The sequence below is a fragment of the Meles meles genome, chromosome 12 (genome assembly GCF_922984935.1).
Source record: "Meles meles chromosome 12, mMelMel3.1 paternal haplotype, whole genome shotgun sequence".
Classification (NCBI taxonomy): Eukaryota; Metazoa; Chordata; class Mammalia; order Carnivora; family Mustelidae; genus Meles; species Meles meles.
Genome location: NC_060077.1, coordinates 46407750 through 46426234, shown reverse-complemented (window position 1 = coordinate 46426234; position 18485 = coordinate 46407750). Strand labels below are relative to the sequence as shown.

General features: G+C 37.4%; 1 protein-coding gene across 8 annotated transcripts in view; it reads left to right on the top strand.

Annotated features, from left to right (window-relative positions):
- ESCO1 (establishment of sister chromatid cohesion N-acetyltransferase 1) overlaps window positions 1-18485 on the top strand; it is an 85230-nt gene that overhangs the window by 56038 nt on the left and 10707 nt on the right. For 7 of the 8 annotated variants that reach the window (XM_046025377.1, XM_046025375.1, XM_046025376.1 and 4 more), the window contains one exon: window positions 18314-18403. In XM_046025377.1, coding sequence (XP_045881333.1) covers window positions 18314-18403 — 90 coding nt within the window. Of the gene's footprint in view, window positions 1-17644; window positions 17766-18313; window positions 18404-18485 lie in introns of all 8 variants that reach the window. The other variant, XR_006821060.1, reaches the window with a different exon arrangement.

Below are 18485 nucleotides of genomic sequence, written 5' to 3'. Positions count from 1 at the left end.
TTAAAGCAGTAAGTCAGTATTATTTAAATTTAATTATAATTAGCTTTACATTTAGAAGTGGTAATTACTTTGGTAGAGCAGTGATCAGAGGTTTTGTTTCCATGGGTGAGGAAAAGTTAAGATTTGAGTTTTTGGTTTTTTTTAATGGACAGACACTAGGAGGTCATCTGTTATTGATAGCTAATAAGAAAACTAAACATCTTTGTGGGGAATAATGAGTAATTTTTTTTCTTATTGAATCAGAGATTTTTATAGGTAATAAGACCAGAAAAATACATCAGATCAGATTGTGATACTTTGGTTTTGATGCCAGTTTGGGCTTTTTCTTTCTTTTCTTTTAGATACTGAAATTTGAGCATTGTGAATGATATAGTTAAGTTTAATAATGTTAAAAATGGTATTTTGGTGGAATGTAGGGAGAAAAATATTTAAAATTTTTTTAAGTTTTATTTTTTAAAAAGATTTATTTATTTTAGAGAGAGGGAGGGAGGGGGCGAAAGGGGAGAGGGAGGGATGGGTAGAGAATCTCAAGCAGGCTCTATGCTGATCTCAGAGCCCCATGCTTGGCTGGGCTTAGTCTCATGACCCTGAGATCATGACCTGAGCTGAAACCAAGAGTCCAACGTTTAATTGACTGAGCCGCCCAGGCACTCTAAGAAATATTTTAGTGATATAAAAGGAGAAGGTAGTACATGTAGTGGTGTGTGTGGTATTGGATTACTGTGGCATTGGTAGAAAAGGGGAAATTGATGATAAAAATAGAAGAAAGATTTGACAGATTTCTGATTGGCTGTAGAGCTATACTCTTCTAGTATTGTAGTACCAAACCATCAAAGTAAAAATGCTGTTTCTCCCCATGGGGATGAAAGGTACAGCATAGGGAATATAATTAATGGTATTGTAATAGTGTATGGTGACCAGTGATAACTATACTTGTGAGCCCTGCATAATGCATGAAATTGTTGTATAGACTTGTTGAATCACTGTGTTGTATACCTGAAAGTAGTGTAACACTATGTATCAACTATACTTCAGTAAAAAATAAAAGATGCTGATAAATATCTCAGAAAAAGCACTGTTCCTCACTCACACTAGCCAGTATTCAGTATTTACGTTTACATCTTGCTGGAGGCTACCCTTATTAGTTAGTAGATGTAGAATATTTGTATTGTCAAAGAGAGTTCTCATTAGTGCTGCTTCAGAAAGCTGAGTCAGGGAAACCATGATCCAGGAACTCTTATTTAATCTTTAATTACTTTTATGTGAAATTTGAATACATGTTAACGTATTTCTACCTACTTTTTTTGTATTCCTTTTGAAGGTGATTAGGAAAAAGGAGACTGGGTGTTAAAAGAGAAGTAGTAGGCAGGAATAGAGATTTTATTTATTTATTTTATTAAGATGTATTTATTTATTTGAGAGAGAATGTGAGAGAGCACAAGTGGGGGAAGGAGGAGCAAAGGGAGAAGCAGACTCTGCACTGAGCAGGGAGCCTGACACCTGGCTCCATCATGACCTGACCTAAAGGTAGACGCTTAACTGACGGAGCCACCCCGGTGCTCCAGGAATAGAGATTTTAAAATCTTGGGAATGGGAAAGGAATCTGAAGCAAAGCTGCATTGGTCTTTAGAACTGTACTCTGGCATCAGTAGGAGGGACTGAGAGCCAGGTCAGAGAATGGTCTGAGTTTCATTGAGTTTCTCTGCTTAAAGGTAAGGCTATTATACCCTGTGCTGAAAATTGAGAAATAGTCTTTAGAAACAGGTAGGAGTTTGTTACATAAAAATTATTAAAAAAATTAAAATTACCAAGCATTTTATTTGTCAAGTTTTTATCTTTTCCCTGACCCTGATTTTTAATTTTTCTACTTTGTTGTATCTTTTTTTTTTTTTTTAAAGATTTTATTTATTATTTGACAGAGCTCAGCAGGCAGAGAGAGAGAGAGAGGGAAGCAGGCTCCCTGCTGAGCAGAGAGCCCGATGTGGGACTCGATCCCAGGACCCCGAGATCATGACCTGAGCCGAAGGCAGCGGCTTAACCCACTGAGCCACCCAGGCGCCCCTACTTTGTTGTATCTTAAAGACATAGAATATTGTGGTAAATAAATATAGGATGGGAGCAGCACTTACAGATCTTAGAAATTAATTTTGTTTTGGTAGAGAGAGCCATGTAGTGGAGGAAAAATGCCTTTAGAATGAATGTTATATGCAACAAGCTTTTACATTTTTTTTTTTTAAAGATTTTATTTATTTATTTGACATACAGAGATCACAAGCAGACACAGAGGCAGGCAGAGAGAGAGGAAGGGAACAGGCTCCCTGTTGAGCAGAGAGCCTGATGCGGGGCACCATCCCAAGACCCTGGGATCATTACCTGAGCTGAAGGCAGAGGCTTTAACCCACTGAACCACCCAAGCACCCCAAGCTTTTACATTTTTTAAAAGAGTTTACAAACTCGGGGAGGGAAAACCTATAATGTATCTAGTGGCAAGTAAAAACTTAATTTGTTCTTCCTCTGTTTTTCCCCATTCTGGAAATGGTGCCACCATTTGACTTATTTCCTCATACTGAAAACTTCAGAATGATCCTTCAGTTTTCTTTTTGCTCTCCATATACTCAAAGAAGTATACTCAAAGTATACTCCTATACTTAACATTAGTAAATCTCACCTTCAGAATAGATTTCAAATCCTTCCACTTCTATCATGTCCACTGCTTCTACTCTAAACCAAGCTGTCATCATTTCCTGCCTAGTAATGCCTCCTAACTGGTCTCCCAGCTTCCATTATGGTCTTTGTCTCAGCCATCTTTTAAAAACTTAAATCAGATTATTTCCTTCTTTTATTTAAAATTCTCCAGCAAATTCTCATCACACATAGACTAAAATCCAGGGTATTTACTGTGGCATCAAGGCCTCATATACTCCAGCTTCTCTAATCTCATCTCTTAATACTCTTACCATTACGTGCTATATTGCATTCATATATATCTTTCTTTTGTTCCTGAACCACTCCAGCTACATTCTGTTCTTAGTGTGTTTGTACTTACTTTACCTTTTCCTGGACTTTCCTTCTCTCAGATCTTCCATACCAGCTCTCTTCATTTAGGTCTTACAATCTCAGAGATGCCTTCCCTGAACACCCAATACAAAGTGGCTCCCTCTCTCTCTACTCCAGCAGTGTTAGTGTCTTCTTTTGACCATTTTCCACACTGAAAATTTGTTTGGTATTTCTCCCACTGGAGTAGAAGCTTTGTCAGAGATGAGTCCTTGATACTCTGTTTATCCCATTAAATAACACCTGCCAATGTGCAGTAGGGGCTCAACAAATGCATTGAATTAAAGAGTAGATTTGATTGGAAGCTGCACAACAAGAGTATTTGAGTCTCATTTATCTTGTATAAAAATAATACTACATGAGAAAATTTTTCTGGACTTTGGCAACTCTTGTATTTATTGATTGGGAATTGATATTATAAATATCTTTTGAGGGGGACATTGTGTATATTTGATACAAGTTAGGCAAAATAATAAAAATAAAATATTAACATACTTCGAAATACGTAAAAGCAGCCCAAATTTGAATTCACTGGCAGTTAAAGCTTTATTAACCATGTTGCATATAGAATTGTATACCTGACTGAATTTAGGTGTTGACATGGTTCATTCCTCAATTAGAAAGTAGTAAAAGTAATTTAACTACTTTTCTTATATGTAAGAGGTTATTATAGATCATCTTATACCAGTGGTTTTTCTTCAGTTTCTTTTTGAAATTTTACACAAGATTTATTTTCCTTTATATATAAAAGTAATTCTAATCTTTCTGTTACAGCATGTACATTTTTAGAAGTTTCAGTTTCTCTCTGGAAATCCTTTTCACATAGTTTGTTCATCTTCTTCTTCTTCTTCTTTTTTTTTTTTTAAGATTTTATTTATTTGACAGAGAGAGCACAAACAGGAGGAGCAGCATGGAGAGGGAAAAGCAGGCTCCCAATGCAGGGCCTGATCGCAGGACCCTGAGATCATGACCTAAGCCAAAGGCAGACACTTAACTGACTGAGCCACCCAGGTGCCCCTGGTTTGTGCATCTTGTCCTTTAAAATCTTTAACATTTATTACAGAAATTTTCAAGTTCTTTTCTGCTAATTCAGATATGTGGGTCTTCACTGGGCCTGTTTCTTTTGACTTTTTTCTTCTTGATCTTGGATCATAATTTCCCAGTTCTGTCCATGGTCTCATTAAGTTTTATTTTTAATAGACTTTTATTATTTATTTATTTATTTTTGGTGTGCTGATAAAAACAATTTTTTTATTACTATGTTCGGTTAGCCAGCATATAGTACATCATTAGTTTTTGATGTAGTGTTCGGTGATTCATTAGTTGCATATAACACCCAGTGCTCATCACCACACATGCCCTCCTTAATACCAATCACCTGGTTTCCCATCTCCCACTGTAATCGTCAGTTTGGTTCCCAGAGTCCATGGTTTGTTTCCATCTCTGATTTCTTCTGATTCAGTTTTCCCTCCCTTCCCCTGTGGTAAGAGACTTAAAAAAAAAAAAAAAAAAAAAAAAAAAAGATTTTATTTATTTATTTGAGAGAGCATGAGAGAGAGCACAAATGGGGGCCGGGGAAGGGGAGAAGGAGAGGGAGAATCAGGCTCCCCGCTGAGCAGGGAGCCCAACGCAGGGCCTGATCCTAGGATGCTGGGATCGTGACTTGAGCCAAAGGCAGGCAGACACTTAACTGACTAAGCCCCCCAGGTGCCCCTAAATAGAGGTTAATAGCAAAATTAAGCAGAAAGTACAGAGACTTACCATATATTACTTTTTTCCCTGTCACATACATGTTCAGTTTCCTCATACCAATACATTTGTTAAAATTGATGAACCTGTACTGACACACAATTATTATTCAAAGTCCATAGTTTTTATTAGGGCTCACTCTTAGTGTTGTTCCATGGGGTCTGAAAAATTTGTAATGACACATGTCCATCATAGTATCATACAAAAAGTTTCACTGCCCTTAAAATCCTCTGTTCTCTTCCTGTTTACCCCTGCCTTCCTACTAACTCCTGGAAAATAACTGATCTTTTGTACTGTCTGCATAGTTTCACCTTCTCCAGAATGCTGTATGGTTGGAATCATACAGTGTGTAGTTTTCTTCATAATTGAGTTCTTTCACTTAGTAATATGCAATTAAAGTTACTCCGTATCTTGGGGTGCCTGGGTGGCTCAGTGGGTTAAAGCCTCTGCCTTTGGCTCAGGTCATGATCCCAGGGTCCTGGATCTAGCCCCACATCAGGCTCTCTGCTCGGCGGGGAGCCTGCTTCCCGCCCCCTCCCCCGGCGCCTGCCTCTCTGCCTGCTTGTGATCTCTGTATGTCAAATAAATAAATAAAATCTTAAAAAAAAAAAAAAGTTACTCCGTATCTTTTCATGGTTTGATAGTTTGTTTCTTTTTAGTGCTGAATAATATTCTATTATTCATTTATCTATTTCATTATATTTTCTATATTTCATTCATATTCTATATTTCATTTATCTATTCACCTACTGAAGCATATCTTGATTGCTTCCAAGTTTTAGCAATTAGGAATAGAGTTGCTATAAACAGTCATGTGCAGGTCCAGGCTTTTGTGTGGAGATAAATTTTGAACTCCTTTTCATAAATACTGAAGAATGTGATTGCTGGGTTGTATGTTAGGAGTAAATTTAGTTTTGTGAGAAACTCCCAAACTGTTCCATAGTGGCTCTACCATTTGGTATTCTCACTGGCAGTGAATGAGATTTCCTCTTGTCCACCTCCTTGCCAGCCTGTGGTGTTGTCATTGTTTTGGGTTTTGGCTGTTCTAATAGGCATGTGGTGATATCTCATTTTAATTTGCATGCTTATTTGCGATCTGTATATCTTCTCTAGTGATATGTTTGTATGGGTCTTTGGCCCACTTTTTAGTTTGGTCGTTTGTTTTCTTATTGTCGAGTTTTAAGAATTCTTTGTATCTTTCAGATAATAGCCCTTATCAGCTGTCTCTCATATTTTCTCCCAGTCTGCAGCTTATCTTCTCATGTTCTTGATGGTGTCTTTTGTAGAGTAGAACTTTTTCTTTTTTTAAAGATTTTTATTTATTTATTTGACAGAGATCACAGAAGGCAGAGAGGCAGGCAGAGAGAGGGGGAAGCAGGCTCCCCACTGAGCAGAGAGCCCTATGCAGGGCTCGATCCCAGGACCCTGGAATCATGACCTGAGCCGAAGGCAGAGGCTTTAACCCACTGAGCCACCCAGGTTCCCCGAGTAGAACTTTTTAATTTTAATGAAGTGCAGTGCCTTTGGTGTTAGGTCTAAAAAGTCATTGCCATACTGAAGGTTATGTGAATTTCTTCTTTGTTATTATCTAGGAGTTTTATAGTTTTGCTTTTTACATTTAGTTCTGTGATTCATTTTGAGTTAATTTTTGTGAAGGGTGTGAAGTCTATACCTAAAAATCACTTTTTTTTTGTATGTGGATGTCCAGTTTCAGCAACACTTGTTGAAAACTGTCTTGTCTCCTTTGCATTGCAGTTGCTTTTTTTTTTTTTTTTAAGATTTTATTTATTTATTTGACAGAGAGAGATACAGCAATAGAGGGAGCACAAGCAGAGGGAGTGGGAGAGGGAGAAGCAGACTTCTCACTGAGCAGAAAGCCTGATGCAGGGCTCAATCCCAGGACCCTGGGATCATGACCTGAGACGAAGGCAGAAGCTTTAACCCACTGAGCCACCCAGGTGCCCTACATGTAACTCTTTTTTATTTTATTTTATTTTTTAAAGTGAATTCTACCCCCAACAGGTGGCCTGACCCCAAGATCAAGAGTCCCATGCTTTATGGATTGGGCCAGCCAGGTACCCCAGGCATGTGACTCTTGATCTCACAGTTGTGAATTCAAAACCCATGTTGGGCATAGAGCTTACTTAAAAAAAAAAAAAAAAAAAAAGAATGGAGTTGGGATGAAATTTTAGTTTGTTTTCCCATACATTTTGGTTTTTAATGTTTTGAGGTTGGGATCAGGTGCCTCTCTCCAGAAGGAATTGAGGATCTAAACTTGATGATACACCTTCACTACACTACACCTAACTCATTACACCTTCCAGTTCAACTCAGCAGATGTCCCTGTGAGAGAATTGGTGGAGAATTTTCTCTGTTTGAAGCTCCTCCATATTTCAGATAGCCATGTTAACTCACTTAGCCATTAAAATTTTGGTTTTTCTTGTCCCAGCAGGATACTCTTCTCCTTGTCCTCTGCCTATGGCAGTCTTTCTTTCCTGCTCATGATTGCAGGCGTGGTCAATGTCTTAGGATAAAAATAGCTGCTGGTCTCTGCTCACCTAGGAAGGGTTATTAGTTCATCCCTAGAAAGTCAATCCATAGCTCTTCAGTGCTTTTAAAGAAAACGTAACTTTTAGTTTATTGCTTATTTTCTTATTAAAAGAGGAACCGTTATCTACTGTGACATGCTTTATCCTAGCTGGAAATGTAATTCCCACAGCTGTACATTTTGAGAACATTTTTCAATAATGGAGGCTCCATTTATATTTGGGTACAGGAGTGAGTGGAGTTTGGACCATGAGTTTTTAAAAATTATGACCAATATTGAGGAGGTCAGTATATTTGTGCCCTAAGCCCCACATAATCTTGAGGTAAGATTTACATCAAGTAAAATATTTCTTATGTACTGGAAAGTTACTACATATGTTGAAGTGCTTAACTAAATAGGGCAGGCCTAATAAAGAACTATTTAGGATTCCGTAGTGTTTGAGAATGATAGGAGAGAAGAGAGTCTCATAATTCCTCTTTTTTGACTTTGTACGAGGTCTGACCCAAGGATTTCTTACGAGAAATACTCCTGTAGTAATAGATTTTGATATTGTTATTATAGTAGAAGTTTTTTTAACTGACAAAATTGGGAGAATTAGGTCATTTAATCAGAAAAGCTGATTCAGGTGGACCCTTGATATTAGAATACCCAATAACAGCTTTTATGATTTATCATAAGGCTATATATTAAGAAGTCCGGAGGTGTGTAGTTCTAGGGTTGTTCCATCCAGCAATTCAACCATATCATGAATGCTGGCTATTTCTCAGTCAGTGCTTGCCTCTCCTAAGGTATTAACTTTTTGGCTTCACAGCTATGAAGGACCACTTCATGGTCCTTAAAGTAGACTGCTGTAGTCCAGGTACCATGTTCAGATTTAAAGCAAGAATGTTAGTTGGTGGGGTCCTGGCTGGCTTAGTCATTAAGCGTCTGCCTTTGGCTCAGGTCATGATCCTGGGGTCTTGGGATTGAGTCCCACATCGGGCTCCCTGCTCAGTGGGGAGCCTGCTTCTCCTCTCCTACAGCCTCTGCTTATGTTCCCTCTCTTGCTGTGTCTCTATCAAATAAATAAATAAAATCTTAAAAAAAAATTAAGCAAGAGCTTACACATTGCAAAGCAATCTGAGATTCTGGGTACAGAATTATTCTTGTTATATTTTTGATTTTTAAAAGAGACTTGGCCTATTTTGCTTTTTGCCAGCATATTCTATCTATTCTCATTAAAACAACTATCTTTCCACTATTTAGTTAATACTTGATTACATTTTATAGTTAAAAATAATAAATAGGTGGCTATTTATTAGTGGCTAATGAATGACTCGTTGGGTTAAAGCCTCTGCCTTCGGCTCAGGTCATGATCTCAGGGTCCTGGGATCGAGCCCCACATTGGGCTCTCTGCTCAGCGGGGAGCCTGCTTCCCCCTTCTCTCTCTGCCTGCCTCTCTGCCTGCTTGTCATCTCTGTTAAATAAAAAATTAAATCTTAAAAAAATCATAATAATAAATAGGGGTGCCTGGGTGGCTCAATTGATTAAGCATCTGTCTTTGACTAAGGTATGATCCTAGGGCCCTGGGATCGAGCCCTTCTATAGGGCCCCCTGCTCACTGGGGAGTCTGTTTCTCCCTCTCACTCTCCTTTTGTGCGTGCGCTCTCTCAAATAGATAAATAAAATCTTTAAAAAATAATAAATTGGAATAAATAAGTTTAGGAACAAGTGATACTTGGTAATCTTGTCTCACTCAGGTGTGGAATAACAAGGTAGTTTACTCGTTGTGAGTCTGTCCGTGTGCTCCAGGTATTAGTTTCTTTTACCTAGGGAAAAGTGAGCATTAGTTAATCCAGCAAGTTAATTTGGTGGATATCAGTTAAGAAAGTTACCACCATATAGTAAAATACCCTGTCATTTTATCTGTGAAAATGTTGTGCTGTTTAGAACATAATAAAGCACCTCTCATGAAAACCTTTTTCTTAGGGCTTCATTTTCACCATTCCCTGAGACAAATTTATTATTAATAAAATATGTACATATCAGGATGTTTGAGAAATGGGAAGTAACTTAAAAAATAGATGTTGCTCTCTAAATCTTTGAGTTCTTTTCAAAATGATTTTCTTTAAAGATTCATTTATTTTATTTTTATTTTTATTTTTTTAAAATATTTTATTTATTTATTTGACAGACAGAGATCACAAGTAGGCAGAGAAAGAGGAGGAAGCATGCTCTCTGCGGAGCAGAGAGCCCGATGCAGGGCTCGATCCCAGGACCCTGGGATCATGACCTGAGCCGAAGACAGAGGCTTTAACCCACTGAGATATCCAGGCGCCCCAAGATTCATTTATTTTAGAGAGAGAGTGTACATGCGTGCGCCAGCATGGGGGCAGAGGGGGAGCAACTGAAGCAGACTCCCTGCTGAGTGCAGAGCCCATGACCTTGAGATCATGATGTGAGCCAAAAACCAAGAGTCACACTCAACTGACTGAGCCACCCACGTGCCCCCAAAATAATTTTTAAAACTGCATTTCAGTTTCATATGGTCTTTACGAAAAGGCATTATTGAGAAATTTTAAAAATTCTATATTATCATTGTATTACCCACAAGAAAGAACACTTAGGGGCCCCTGGGTGGCTCAGTTGTTGTGCATCTGCCTTCAGCTCGGGTCCTAATCCCAGGGTCCTGGGATTGGGTCCTATGTTGGGCTCTCTGCTTGGCAAGAAGCCTGCTTCTCCCTCTCCCACTCCCCCTGCTTGTGTTCCCTCTCTCACTGTGTCTCTCTCTGTCAAATAAATAAAATCTTAAAAAAAAAATGTTTTAAATACTTTGTTCTTACCACTTGTTCTTCAAACTTTTTCTGTGGAGAAAATTTTCTTTTCCTTAAAAAAATTATAATTTAGGTAAATGAAAGAGTGGCCTTCAAATTTTTTATTCTTCAACTTATTAAAAATTTATGAAAAGCAGTGTATATACTTGGAAATGAAAATGTCACTAATATTACTAGATAGAAAATGAAAAGTGAAAGCCTCCTTACCTCTTCTGTCTTTCTGGTCCCATTCTCGTGATAAAGCACTTTTATCTGTTTGAGTGTTTACAGCATAACTTAAATCAAGCTATGTGTGTATAGTTTATATTTATGAAGCTGTATATAAATGTGTGGGTAAAATCTTCTTTCAATTTTTATTATTTTTGTTTTAAGTTCTGCCAATTGCCTTTAATTCTATTTTTTAAAAGATTTTATTTATTTATTTATTTATTTGTCAGAGAGAGAGCGCGCATGCGCGCTCACGTGCACAAGCAGGTGCAGTGGCAGGCAGAGGGAGAGGGAGAAAAGGCTCCCAGCTGAGCAAGGAGCCCGTTGTAGGGCTCCATCCCAGGACCCTGGGAACATGACCTAAGGCAGTAGCTTAACCAACTGAACCACCCAGTGTCCCTGCCTTTAATTTTAGTATTTATAAACATTTGACTCCTTGATGCTTCCATTTTTCCCCTCTCAACCTTCCAGTTTCTCAGTTGTAGTTAATTATTGTAGGTATTCCCTAAGTATTAACTTAATTCACTTTAGCCATTGAAGTAGTTTTCATTCCTCTCTTACGGATTGCAAAACAGGCACAGAGGGATTAAGCTTTTGGTTTCATAAAGAGAGGCTTTGATTCTTCAAGCATTTACCATCCTTTCAAAAATAAATATTTATAATGTACTTGATTTACTGTGCTCCGAGTTTGGAATTTAGTGGTGTGTCAAATAAAGTTTTGGTCCTTTTGGAGCTTATGGTCCATATGGTGTTTCTCATTATAAAACCTTGACAGCCTAGTCATCCTAAAACTCCAGATCCCTGTAGCTTCCATCATTCCTAGATCAGAGAGAATTGGTCCTAGAATACAGGATTTACCAAAACAAATAATTCTACTGGAGGACTAGAAGTTTTCAGGGGTTCTAGCTTTTACTCATTCAGCTTAAATATTGTAGCAAACCAGAAAAATCTTGCTATTGTAATATACCTAAAAAATGAAAAGTCCATAAAGTGTCTTTAGAATAGAGTTAGATTTTCCCAATGTGAAACTTAAATTCCTATATAAGTTATTTTATATTTAGGAGATGTAATAATAATAACACTAACACAAATGACATTAATTAAAGGCTTCCTGTCTACCAGGGGCTGATCCAACTTTTTACCTATGTAGAACTCCTTATTTCTTTTAGCAAATCATGGAGTAGTTACAGTTAATTTACAAATGAGGAAATAAGCAGAAAGAAGGATATGTATTTGCCTAACATCACATGGGTACTGAGTAATGAAATTAGCTCTAGAGTCCTTGTATAGTAGACTGTAGGTTTTTACTTTTTATTTGAACTCCAACAAAATATATTGTGTATGTGATTATAATTTAGCTCAGAGAAATCAGTTGACCCCAGTTACTTTTAAACTAAAGTCCTCTCAGATGATCTTCTGTGTTCTTTCAAATTTTTAAAAACACAAAGGTTTTAAGTGATGACGCATTTGTTTATAATAGGAAATTGGCATCCATGTTATGACATATGTATATTTTTGTTTGTTTTTGCCGTTGTCCATCCTGCCTATTATATACAGCTGCCAAATTCATCTTCATTTGGTTCAAGTACAGTCATGATTTTTGCTTATCTAAACTCTTTCTTGATTTCTCCCTATTTCTACTAAGCATTGATGGCGCAGCCAACATTATTGGTTCTTGTCTGCCCTTGTAAATGTATTTCTCATTTCCTTATAAATTCTCTTCTCTAGCAGAATTGATACACTCATTGTCTTGTGCATTGCTTTAATTTTTCCACCTCTAGTTTTTAGTTTGTACATTCTTCCACCAGGAATGCCTTCCCATTCTTATCTATACTCTTCAAGGGAAAATACCATTTCTTCTGTGAAACATTTTTGGGTTCCTCTTTAAGCCCAATAAGGGTTTTTCTTGGCTCAAAATCATTATAATACTTTTTAAAATATTTGCTTTCTCTTGGAAGTTCATGCTTCAATTTGATAACTTCTTTTTTTGAGAATTAAGAAATGCATTAAATATGCATATTGGTTGTAAGACTAATTCTGGATTCAGAAACATTGAAACCAGGATATGAAAAGTTGAGTTTGAATCAAGGAAAACTTCTTTCAACCATAAAAGTATATGGATTGCACCTTTTACAGATAATTTGTATTATTTATTTTTCCTATTCAGTTAAGATTATTGAGATCAGAGCGGCATAATAGTGAGCTTATTTACATTAGAAAGGTGTGGTTTTCTAGTGAGCCTCTTACTAGTTATGTTACCATAGCAAGTTAACTAAACTTTTTTCACTTTTTTTTTAATCTGAAAAAAGTTTTAAAAAATCTTACGGGGTAATTTTTTACGCTTGTTATTCAAACATTATTACTATATTCCATAGTTTAAAAGTTATTAAAATTATTATTAAATTTTAAAAATTACTACTAAAAAGATCATTTTTCCCATCACGTAGGATTACAGGCAGCACAAGGGACAGATAAGTAACATATCTAAATCGTATGGAAAGTGCTGCAGTAGTAATACATACAGGGTACTGTCTGAATATAGAACCTAAGGATATCCAACAAAGATTGGAAAAGTGAGGTTAATACTTAAGTAGAGTCGGAACGGACAAGTTAGGAGTCCTTTGTGCCCAGGAGAGTATAGAGCAGAGGCATTGGACTAGAATAATGGGTGTAAAAGTTGGGATATTTTAAGTGTTACAACCCATGAGTGGGTCATATGTTAGGAAAGCTTCAAGAGAGGGAGCTTGAAGAGGTAGATGAGGAGCTAGATCACAGATTACCTTGTGAAGGTATCACAGATAAGGGCACCTGAGTGGCTCAGTTGGTTAAGCATCTGCCTTCAGCTCAGGTCACGATCCCAGAGTCCTGGGATCGAGTCCCATGTTGGGCTCCCTGCTCAGTAGGGAGTCTGCTTCTCCCTCTCCCTTTATCTCTCCCCCCTTGCTCATGGGCTTGCTCGCTCGCTTGCTCTCAGATAAATAAAATCTTTAAAAAAAGGAAAAAAGTTTCACAGATGAAAAAACCTACAAGAGAATGCTGTTACCGTAATGATAGTAATATTATTTATTGGGTATATATTATTTGTGTTAGGCACTGTGCTTAGTATTTAATCATGTTTTCTGAGCTTCTCAAAAATTTTGTATTACAGTTTATATATACATTTTATAGGCACGGAAATGAGGGTTTAGAGAGGTTAAGTAATTGGCCCAAGGCAACACAGCTAATAGGTATCAGAGTCTGGACTTGAATCTTGGTATCACTGATTTTTAAAGTTTTCTTTATCGCTTTTTAGTGCTCCCTAGATCAGTGGTGTGCAAACATGGTAGGTGGTCAGTACATATTTCTTGAATTGACTGAATTTTTTTCACCGAATTGCTATTTAATTATTTGACTTCATACTTCATAGTTCAGTGAAGGTCACACTGAGTAGAAACATATCTCTATCAGTAATGCTGATTATTTTTGCAAAAAAAAAAAAAAGGTCCAAACACGCACTTAAAACCAGCTGCTTGGGATAAGTTAAGTATATTAATACCCTTATTACACCATTTCATGAAAGTAGAATAACTAGGAAATATAGACAAGCTAAAAGGGAAAAAACTAAATCACTCATTTAAAAGATGAAAAGATTACTGTTTTTTACATAAATGTTATTTTTTTTTTAAGATTTATTTATTTATTTATTTGAAAGACAGAAATTACAAGTAGGCAGAGAGGCAGGCAGAGAGAGAGAGGAGGAAGCAGGCTCTCTGCCGATCAGAGAGCCCGATGCGGGGCTCGATCCCAGGACCCTGGGATCATGACCTGAGCCGAAGGCAGAGGCTTTAACCCACTGAGCCACCCAGGCGCCCCCATAAATGTTATTTAAAGAATATAACCACACCTTAAGAAAAAATCAGTTAATTCCTTAATATCAGATGTTTCCTTAGGGTTCAAAGCTCTGCATGTACAATTTCTGTACTGTTCATTTGTTTGAATTAAGATCCATATATTGCATTTTTGCATTTTTTGGTATATCTCTTAGGTCTCTCTTAATCTTTTTTTTTTTTTTTTAAGTCTCTTAATCTAAAGGTTTTCCCTCTATGTCTTTTTTCTTACAATATTGATAATTTTTTAAAAAGCTGGTTATTGGTTTTATTTCTCAGGGTGTTCTTTCTTCCCTGGGTATTCTTGTTCAGCCTTTTATTAAAGTGATTAGTATGTACTTTAGTTTTTAAAGTTTTTAGTATGAAGTTAGTATTGAAGTGATTAGTATGAAATTGGGGTATAATTTGCATACAGTTAAATGCACAGATCGTAAATGTTTGGTGAATTTTGACACTTGTATACATCAGTGTATCTGCCACTTAATGTGTTTTGTTTTTGATTAATATGTTTTTTAAAGGGGGAAAGAGGAGGGGTACCTGGGTGGCTCAGTGGGTTAAAGCCTCTGCCTTCGGCTCAGGTCGTGGTCCCAGGGTCCTGGGATCGAGCCCCGCATGGGTCTCTCTGCTCAGCGGGGAGCCTGCTTCCTCCTCTCTCTCTCTGCCTCCCTCTCTGCCGACTTCTGATCTCTGTCTGCCAAGTAAATAAAAATAAAAAAAAAAATCTTAAAAAAAAAAGGGGGGGGGAGAAATCCTTTCCATTCTTTAGATTCTTAAGTTTTGAGTAAGTACAGTGGCAAAGGAACAACAAATAATCATTGATTGCTATTAGGAATATAAAAGCTTTCACAGCCAGATGGGTGAATTAAGAAAATTTGGAGTTTGGAAAATACACTCATTAGCAGAGGGATGTTTGTAACATGTTAGAGCTAAAGGTGAGAAGTTTAAATGCACTGCATTAGGATTTATATTTTTGCAGAAAGCTGTCACTGTTTGATTATTTCTCTAAATTGTATGTACCCTTCCCCCACAACCTTCCCCTCTGCCTCAGTTTCAAGCAGGAGATAGTCTCCTCTAAACATTTTTTTTTAAATTTTATTTATTTATTTGACAGAGAGATCACAAGTAGGCAGAGAGGCAGGCAGAGAGAGAGTGGGGGAAGCAGGCTTCCGGCTGAGCAGAGAGCCTGACACGGAGCTCGATCCCTGGACCCTGAGATCATGACCCGAGCTGAAGGCAGAGGCTTAACCCACTGAGCCACCCAGGCACCCCTTCTCTAAACCTTTTAAGTCAGGAGGATCATGTGGTTATTAACTCCAAGAAAGAGATAACCACAGTTGAGGCCTATAAATGTCTTGAGTATGTTACTTGCTAGACATGGCCAACATGCTTCTTTCATCTATCCGTGATGTATTTAACTTAGGGAACTTTATTAATTAACTTGTGCATTTTATTTTATTTTTTTTAAGATTTTATTTATTTACTTGACAGAAAGATCACAAGTAAGCAGAGAGGCAGGCGGGTGGGGGGGGAGCAGGCTCCCTACCGAGCAGAGAGCCACTATTCGGGGCTCTATCCCAGGACCCTGAGACCATGACCTGAGCCGAAGGCAAAGGCCTAACCCACTGAGCCACCCAGGAGCCCTGAGAAATTATTTTAAATACAACCCTCTTAAAAACTAAGTGATGGTGGCAATGACAACTATTTTGTACATAGCCTAGATGGGGAAACAGAGTTTGTGATTAGCGCAAGGTCATATAGCTAGTAACAACAAAACAAGGCTTTAAACCCTGAAAAGTATTTTTTTAAGTTTTTATTTATTTGACAGAGACCACAAGCAGGCAGAATGGCAGGCAGAGGGAGAGGTAGAAGCAGGCTTCCAGGGAGCCTGACTCGGGGCTCTGTCCCAGGACTCTGGGATCATGACCTGAGCCGAAGGCAGTTGCTCACCTGACTGAGCCACCCAGGCACCCCTAAACCCTGAATTTTTACCCTAGAACTGTTTTGGTTTGTTTTTTAAAGATTTTATTGGTCAGAGAGAGCTCACACACACAAAACAGGGAGCAGGAGGCAGAAGGAGAAGCAGGCTCCCCACTGAGCAAGGAACCTGATGCAGAACTTGATCCCAGGACTCTGAGATCATGATCTGAGCCAAAGGCAGAAGCTTAACTGACTGAGCTACTCAGGTGTCTCTCTTTCTTCTTATTTTGTTTTGATAATTCAGCTCAGGAACTATGACTTTTAAAAATTTTTTTAAAATTTTATTTATGTATTAGAGAGAGAACACAAGCAGGGGGATGGGGAGAGGGAGAATCAGGTTCCCCGCTGAGTAGGGAGCCCAGTGTGGGGCTAGATCATGAGATCATGACCTGAGCCAAAGGGAGAAACTTAACTGACTGAGCCACCCAGGCACTTAAGACTTTCTTAAAAGTGGAGGTTACTTAAAATTTCCAGTTCCTCATTGAATTTGTAGTTCAACTTTTAAAATGAGAAGTCTCCTTTTTCATTTTATTGAAAATGGGTTTATTTTAGAAGCATTTCCTAAATTGACATAGTAATATAAATTTGTTTTTTAAGAGGTGATATCTTCTTTATGTTTTAAAAATTGTTTACTTAAATTCATATTTAATTTCTAATTTGAAAAGAAATGACTTCTGTGGCTATTGTTTCTGCTCCTTTTCAAATCTTGAGAATTTTTTTTTAAAGATTTTATTTATTTATTTGACAGAGAGAGATCGTAAGTAGGCAGAGAGGCAGGCAGAGAGAGTGAGAGGGAAGCAGGCTCCCTGCCGAGCAGAGAGCCCGATGCGGAACTCGATCCCAGGACCCAGAGATCATGACCTGAGCCGAAGGCAGCAGCTTAACCCACTGAGCCACCCAGGCGCCCTCAATCTTGAGAATTTTTTAACCAATCATAACACCTGAAGTTTACTTTATCTTTGGGTGCTCTATCTTTTAAAAAAAAATTCTCATTTTAAATACTTCAGATTGTTACATTTACCAGGCTTATTCCTAGACTTTTTGTCCCCAAGATCCTACCCCTTTCCTCAAAAAAATCACTCAAAATTGTTTAAGAAAATCAGCTTCTTCTCTGACTTGCCTTAATATTTTTAAAAAATGTAGTAACTTTTTTCTTGGTCTTATTGAGCTTTCATAGTCTTAAGAGATCTCAGAGGATCATGGTTTTCTCTAGTAGAAGTATGTATTGCTTCTTGAAAGGCCTTTTTTCTTTTCTTTTCTTTTTTTTTTTTTAATGGAGAGTTGGTTGGGTAAGACAAATGAAACAACCAGTTAAGCTCATTCCTTCTGTACTTATTACGAACTTCAAAGCTCCTAGTTTTAACCTCTGGTTCAGTCCCATCTTAGATTTAAGTGGCTTTTGTTTTGTTTTGTTTTGTTTTTTCATGCAGGTTCTGCTCATTAATCACCACGAGTGTGGATCTGAAGAAGAGTTTATTACCTCTTTTTTTGAGTATGTTAACTTCAGATACACACAACGTAGCTTCTCCTTCCCTATTAGATTCTTAGAAGGTAGTTATATTTTTATAGTCTCCTTCTTGTGACTTTGATAGTTGTGATCAATAAGAATAAAAACTATTCCTTACTACATATTGGGCTACTGCATGCAAGTCAGTTCATTTAATACCTCCTGGAGGTCTTTGGCATGCCAGACATAAAACCATGAGTGTTTGTTTGTGGAGGTAACCATGTTCCAAAGAAATTTAAGAGTTAAATTCTTTTCTCAAGAAACTGGGAGAGTTATCTTTTAGGCTCTGGGAATCACTGACTTTAAGGGGCTTGTTTTTTGGTGTGCGATTTTCAAAATTAATTTAAAATGGGAATTGATAAATTAAGGATATTATATGGTATTAGATTTCTGAATGAGTAGTATAGAGAAACTAGTTTGCATTGTACCTACTGTATGCTTAACAAAATAGCTGATTCATATCTTATTAAACATTGAGAATATTTTTCCATACTTGGAATTTTTAGATACATCAATGTATTTTTCTTCTTCTATGTGAATCTGATAAATGAAATATGATAACATAAAATTAATTCATATGTTTTATATCTAGGGTTGGAAAAAAGAAAGAATTCTGGCTGAATATCCTGATGGTAGGATAATAATGGTTCTTCCTGAAGACCCAAAGTATGCTCTGAAAAAGGTAAATGTCCAGTGAAATTTCATGTAGAATGGATAGGGTCTAATTTTTTATTGAGAGAGCAGGGGAGGAACAGAGGGAGAGG